This window comes from Gadus morhua, chromosome 23, assembly GCF_902167405.1.
Source record: "Gadus morhua chromosome 23, gadMor3.0, whole genome shotgun sequence".
NCBI classification, from domain to species: Eukaryota; Metazoa; Chordata; class Actinopteri; order Gadiformes; family Gadidae; genus Gadus; species Gadus morhua.
The window spans coordinates 10,393,854-10,401,466 of record NC_044070.1 but is presented as its reverse complement, the minus strand read 5'-3'; the positions used below and the strand labels follow the sequence as shown (position 1 = coordinate 10,401,466).

The 7,613-nt window shown below is 47.0% G+C and overlaps 1 protein-coding gene across 1 annotated transcript; it reads left to right on the top strand.

Annotated features, from left to right (window-relative positions):
- The first annotated feature begins 1,182 nt into the window (after positions 1-1,182).
- Positions 1,183-4,159, top strand: myca (MYC proto-oncogene, bHLH transcription factor a). Its single transcript, XM_030348836.1, is given in 6 exon segments — positions 1,183-1,530; positions 1,948-2,470; positions 2,472-2,663; positions 2,665-2,698; positions 3,045-3,295; positions 3,297-4,159. Coding segments are annotated over 5 exon segments (1,395 nt in total). The 5' UTR covers positions 1,183-1,530; positions 1,948-1,969; the 3' UTR covers positions 3,714-4,159.
- The last annotated feature ends 3,454 nt before the right edge of the window (positions 4,160-7,613 follow it).

The following is a 7,613-nucleotide window of genomic DNA, read 5'->3' as shown; positions in this document are numbered from 1 at the left end:
AGATGATATCCCCATTTGCTGGGTAGCCCTATTGAAGCAGTTGTTCAATTGTTAGTATTATCCCGTTGCAAGTGTTTAAATACAATACATGAGTTATAGACAGTTGATTGCTTCAGTCAAGTAAAGTTATGTGATTAATAAATCGTATTATTAATATTAATGCCTTCTGTGTAAACTCTATGTAGTTATAGGCCTACGCACTTTATTTTAATTCCGGTGGTACTTGGAGAGCCAAATCATTTCTAAGGTGGTACTCATGGTAAAAAGTTTGAGAACCACTGGATTAGAGTGTCCTGTAATTTCTGCTCTGAATTTCACTGCGCGCCAGGCCAGTGTCGTTTCTTCCAGCAGAGGGCGCAGGAGGCACGTCTAACCAGGGGAGGGCGGCTGGTCTCGCCGCAGCCGCTCTGCTGTCTGCCCACCTTCTGAGTATTATTTTCCTGAGTCCAACCGAGTTTTATCAAAACACAGCGGAGTTTAATTCCAACATGTACATTCATTATTCTGTTATGTGTTTCCTTCAACAGCAGGCTACATTAAAACACACATTAATTTTTTCTTAATTTAGTTTCACTGTTTTGTTCAAATCTAGACAGAAAAAAATCACCTGTCGTGGTGAATGTATCATTCCGTATTGCATTGCAGCACTGTTATAAAGACTATATTAATAAACCATATAGCCATTTACACTGAATCAAAAATCACTGTATTCAAACGAATGTTTATTCATTTAATGATGTGTGTGTCTGCACTACATACGGCACCGGCATATTGTATAATCATTAAATAGCTGTAAAAATTCCAAGATTATGAGTCGATTTTTATTGGCGTCGAAAAACAGTCTACTATCTTTTGTGTTGTATAGTGTGTGCTTAAGGCGGGGTGTTCTTTTTAGGAAGAACTCCAAGTGAAAAGCTAATTCTTGTTATCGCCGTGGATGTCTAATGAGAGGTTAGCACCCACCGTACTACAGTTATTATTATTACCAACCACTTTACTACAGCACTACTCGAGTCAGTCGAATCAATGGACTCCTACGATAACCCCTCCCACATTCTCCCTCCACGAGAAGTAGTCCCCCATTTCAAAGATTACTTATACACACTAAATATCCACAAAAACACTCATCCTCGAATCAAGTGTTGATTTATAGCACAACCTGTGGAGAATATATGTGTTTTCATTAAGACCTAAATCCATTGCTTATTTAGCGGGAAAGCTCTCGCGGAGGGATACAGTTCACAGAGTAACGCGACCTTCTTATTGCTGCCGATCGTCCCTCAGCTGTGATTTCCATGCAGCTCGTGAACGGCTTCACTCCACAGCCGGCGTATGTCCATCTTTTCTACAACTCACACCAACGCACGCCTCCTCCGGCTCCACTGACAGTACGAGCGAGATTTTTCCGCCCCGATCCAGAACTGGATTAACGTTTCTTTCTTGCTGGAATACTTGCACTTTTAGCGCATTTTGGGTCCTTCCCCCCCGCTTCTCAGACCCACACCGGGTGTCAACCTTTTCACGCTTACGGTAAGAGGAGGCATTTAGCAGCGTATTGGACGCATGGTGCTACGCCTCAGCGTGTTGCCGGGTTTAAAACCTCATCTCCGGCTTAGTGTAACGTTACTACTGCAGCATGGCGTCTATTCTGCATGTGTATGGCCTGCAGCATGTGTGTGTACTGCAGCATGTGTGTGTGCGTGTGTGCTGCAGCATGTGTGTATACTGCATGTTTTAGTTACTTTCAGCAACGCATCGAGCACCTGCTGCTAGAAAAGTGCATGCATGCCAAAAGCGCATGCCTGCCGGTGTTTTGAACTGTCTGCCATTTGAACAGTGCTGCACTTTGACGCGTGCTCAACACACCTTGTCGCAGCGTTTACACACTCACACATCCATTAGACGTGACCAATTAATACTAACTGCAACCTTTTCTTCTCCTTTCAGTTCGGCCACATTTAGGGCAGCCATGCCGCTGAACTCTTCCTCAGGGGCTACCGCGACGAGTAAAAACTATGACTACGACTACGACTCCCTGCAGCCCTACTTCTATTACGACAACGAGGAGGAGGACTTCTATCACCACAACCAGCAGCCCCAGCCGCCGGCCCCCAGCGAGGACATCTGGAAGAAGTTCGAGCTGCTGCCCACCCCGCCCCTCTCCCCAAGCCGCAGACCCTCTCTCTCCAGCCTCTTCCCCTCCACGGCCGACCAGCTGGAGATGGTCACAGAGTTTCTGGGGGACGACGCGGTAAACCAGAGCATTATCTGCGACTCTGACTACTCCCAGACCTTTCTCAAGTCCATCATCATCCAGGACTGCATGTGGAGCGGCTTCTCTGCCGTGGCCAAGCTCGAGAAAGTAGTGTCTGACCGCCTGGCGTCGCTTCACGCGGCGCGCAGGGACTCTGCCTCTTCCACGGGGGGGAGTAGCCCCGCGTCAGAGTGTCCGTCGGCGAGACTCAACACAAAACTACCTGCAAGACCTCAACACGTCCGCGGAAGAGTGCATCGACCCCTCCGTGGTCTTCCCCTACCCCATTGCCGAGACTCCCAAGCCCAGTGTGGCGGTGCTACCGCAGACCCCCCCCACCACAACCACCTCCATCCACACCAGCTGCACCTCCTCCCCACGGGACCTGTCACTGGATACCCCCCCCAAACAGTAGCGGCAGTAGCAGCAGCTGCAGCGACTCAGGTAGGCTCAACACTGGCTAGCTGTTATCTCTGATCTTGTGTTTACTAATGAAGATGAATGGGAGGGAGGGAGGGAGGGAAGGTGTAGGGCGGGTCATCCCGAGGCGAGCTGGTGCGGTTCCAAGCACTCGGGTGGGTGGTTGGGACGCGTTTCCTCTGTCCCAGCTGGGTTAGTGCTGTTTTGTTATGACGTGGTGCACTGTAGTTGCCAAGCATTGCTGTGGGAGCGTCTGAGACAGCTGATCCTAGGAAAGATCACACGCCTTCCTGCCTTGTTCTTTAGCAGCATTCCTGTGACCTGAAAGTCTAGGATGTTTGTTTACCTTCTGCCCGTCCGTCTCTTTCAGAAGATGAGGGTGACGATGAGGATGACGACGAGGAAGAGGAGGAAGACGAGGATGACGATGAGGACGAGGAGGAGATCGACGTGGTGACGGTGGAGAAGCGGCAGCACCTTAAACGCGGCGACTCGTCCCCCTCGGACACGCGGCATCCCAGCCCGCTGGTGCTGAAGCGCTGCCACGTCTCCACCCACCAACACAACTACGCCGCTCACCCCTCCACCCGCCACGACCCCCCCCGCGCCCGCCGCCACCGCCGCCGTCAAACGCCTCAAGCTGGACAGCGGCAGCTCGCCGCCCTCACACCACCACCACCATCACCACAGCCACGGGCACGGGCACGGCCGCGTGCTCAAGCAGATCAGCGGCAACAGGAAGTGCGCCAGCCCGCGCACCTCGGACACGGAGGACTGCGACAAGCGGAGGACACACAACGTGCTGGAGCGCCAGCGCCGCAACGAGCTCAAGCTGAGCTTCTTCGCGCTGCGCGACGAGATCCCCGAGGTGGCCAACAACGAGAAGGCGGCCAAGGTGGTGATCCTGAAGAAGGCCACGGAGTGCATCTACGGCATGCAGACGGACGAGGAGCGGCTGCTGTCCGTCAAGGAGCAGCTCCAGAGGAGGAGCGAGGCGCTCCGACAGCGGCTCTGCCTCCTGCAGAGCCCCCGGCCCTGAGGGCCACATGGGGGTCTTAAGACTTGGCGCTGGTGGTGTTTTTTTTTAAGTTAGTTTTTTTTTATGCAAGTCGGTTCGGTTGAGTGTGTACAGGTTATAATGTTGCATGCGAATGCAAGACGTGGATTCTAAAGTTGTGGAGATCTTGTTGGATTTCAACGTTTTCAATACTGCCTCAGACGTTATGGTTGGATTACAATATTTAAAGTTTATTTTTATTAATAAAATATAAAAAGAAAAAAATTGGTGGTGCACAGTTGAGCGCCCAACATAAAGTAAGCCTTTTTTTTTATGTTTCTTTTGTTTTTCATTTTTTTGTAAATAAAATTTCCTATAAAAGGTATTTTTGGATCAATTTGACTGGAAGTTCTCACCCAGTGGTTTTCAGTGTTCGCTTTTCCATTTTGTTCCTCAATTCAAATATAAAAGAAAAATGGTTCCTGAAACTGTCTCTTGCTTTTCTTTGGTCAGACACTCATCACATGTTAGCCTCTAGTATGACGTCAGATCACCTTACATCAATGAGTGCCACTACTAGGAAACACTGTTCTGTGTTTATGTTTACATTTCTCCCGCCTTGTACACGAGCGTGATACGCAAGGGTCAAGGGTTCATCGAAGAGGCAACAATACTTTAACTCGGACACGGCACATCCAGTCCTGCGCCCCAGGTGTAGTTATGCTTAATGGTGATCAATGAAATGTCCTGCCAAAGGTTAGCAGTTAAAGGGGCTCTAGGCTGGTGTGTATTTATAGTAGGAAGTGAGTGGAGACGGGCGGACGCCCCTCTAGCTCTGCAGGATAGGGACGGGCTTCAAGACATCAATTAACATCCTAGTATCGTTATATGGTTAAAGAAGGAACTCAAACTATTACCTCGATTGTCCAGTATTTTAAGGAAATATATAGACTTAGAGACCTTAACATGTTCATGTACACTATAGGGCTATAAAGCTTGAACTTCATGAAATCACACCTCAACAACTCTCCATTTTGGAAGCATACGCTTGTTGAGAGTGTTACAAATCTTTTTTTGCAATTGTTTGATAATAAATCGTCTAATTATTTGTCACTATAGAGCAACATAGTTGTGTTATAAATATCCAAAGCCCTTCTCATACGAGACATGAAACATTAGCCATTGTTATTGTTTATGTACAATCTAAATTGTACAGTATCACAACTCTCTTGAGTCCTCAAAATGTCGGAGTTTTGCCAATAAAGAAATCCAGTGAGGTATTCTGAGGCACAAACCCTTCTACATTATAGGTCTACATTATTGCTTTCGTAAGGGGTCTCAGAGTATCATTTTTGTACAGGTTCTCCTGGGTTGACACAGTCTGCTCTGCTATGTGAAGCCTATAAGAAACCATGTGTACAGGGATTAACTTTAGCAAGCAGCAGAAACCATAACACAACAGTGGCACATTGAAATTACCCCACTGCATGATTCATATTTAAAATCAATATTATTTTGAGTCACGCATTTAATAAAGAAGCGAGTCGACGGCGTTTCCTAACGGAGCCATTACACGATGGAGCGGATTTTATCCTCACCGCGGGCCATTTAATTCTAGTCTCGCCGTGACGTCACTCCCCGTGTCTGACGGATTTCTCGGCTGCGTGGAGCGCGTGGTCGCGAGCACATGGAAATGAGGTGGAGATCTGGGTCTGAAAGACGCGCAAGTGATCATCCGAAAAATGGAATATAATATATATAGCAACCGAATGATCCGGTAAGTGATTATATTGATGACGTTTATATATCGATTATCTATTAACGTGTGTGTCGATGCACTGCTGTTCAACAGCAGAAGGAAGATGGTGTTATAACAATGATATCACTAGCTTACTGTACTGTACCATTGTCGAGCGCTAATGCGCACTTAAATTAGAAAACATTGTCGTAGACCACTTCGCACTCGTTTATAGAGAACTTATGGAGATACAAATGTTTTAAACGCATCACATGGCTCTATCTTCACCCAACTGTTGTTGTATAACAGTAGTAGGCCTATTATTAACTGCGGGTTGTTATTCTAGCACCCATAACTTTAGAAGAGACTAAACCTAAAATAAAATGTGCTATTCTTTGTTCCATTGTTCAGGTTGATGAAATACTATATTTTCTTCCACATTGAAGCTGTCCTACCATGCCCTAACTGTGTTATGCTGGTTTACATCTCAAGCATGGGACCTACACTTCGAGTTGGGATCATCTCTATCTACTCCATACATTCAGTCAGTGCAAAGGGGAAGAGCTTTAAATCATAACAGATAGTTAAAGGGCCATGTGTCGGCATATGTTTCAGTTTCAGTTTTCAGTCTTATGTAGGTTACCAAAGGAGGAACGGTGCAATGAAATGTGTTGAACGAGAAAAAACAGAACAGCTAAGCAGTAAGCGCACTACCAATAACATATTCATATTATTGAATAGAAAATATGATAAATATAACACTATACATTAACATGAGGCTTGTGCTGTAAGGGTGACAAGTGTAAACAGAAGAATTGCACATTAGGCATGTATAAGTCCTGATATAATAGCAGCAGTCATGGCTGTTGCAGACAGCAGGACTATTTAGGTCAATGAGCTGAGAAGCCTGATACCCTGGAGGTAAAAACTGTCCTTACGTCTGGTGGTACGTGCAGCCATGCTCTCATGCTCGTCTGCCTGAGTACACAAGGAGAACCGTCTGCCTGCTGGGTGGCTGTGCTCCATAATGATGCTGTCTGCCTTCCGCAGACCCCACCTGTGAAAGATATCCTGAACGGCCAGGAGTCGGTTTCAAGCGATGTGCTGTGCTGCAAATCAGACCACACTCGGTCGGGACTCGCGGCTGTGGGCAGAACGGTTCCCCGTACCGGGCCGTGATGCTGGCACCAGCCGGGTTAGTGTCTGCAGCGCCTCTCGGTAGGCCGTCTCATCGTTGTCTCTGATGAGGCCTAGGACGGTCGTGTCGTCAGTTAACGTAATGATGGCATGGGAGCGCTGCTCGCCACTTTGAGATCCCCATCTCTGTTCGTATCCATGTATTATTACACGGGACGTTATGCCCTTTGTAGCATGCGATTGGTGGGACATCTCTCATGGTGGAGGCCTATGAATGGATATGATGGAGGTGTTGTTGGTGGACCTGGTGAATGGGTCGGATATGGGGTTATTAGGTCATTTTATGATATAATATTGGGCCTTCCTTACCCACAGCCAAACCATGACCTGTGGACAGAGGACAGAATCTATTTGTTAGTAAGCTCTTGTGGCGTGTAGAGGAGTGAGGTGTATGGTGGTTTGGGTGTTCGGAGTTGCCATACCTCAATGATATGTGATTGGTTGAGGCCTTGAACGAAGATTTATTTCTGGTACATAAACAATCAAAAGCCAATCTCAAGAATGATCAGATAAACAACAGGATTCAGTGTGTTTACATGCGCTGATTGTAGCCTGGTTACGGCAGTGACTAGGTTGCCCATGTATTCACACAGGAACTCAGTTAAATTTCAAGGAGGGACTAGTATAATATGAACCACAACATTGGTTGACATGTCATGTTTTGGTGCTTATGACACCATCAAAATTATTTTCTCATGTCGACGATGGTTCCATGGTTGTGACTAAGAATGGAGTTGCTAGCCGGGAGGACGCAATCTCGCTTTGTTTTGGCACATTTCTCCTGTTTGACCGACAAATGGTTTCAGATTGGTTGAGAGATGAAAGGGGCGGGGTCTGCAGTGACAGCCTGGGAAAGAAACACGGTGCATAGAGCGAGGAGGAATAGAGGAGGAATATCGTCTTCCTGATTAACTTTTGCTTAAGCTACATAACCCTGGTTACCCTGGACAGCTACGTAACCTCATTTGTTAATTCAGATTCTGTATATAATAGGCTGTAAGCCCCCT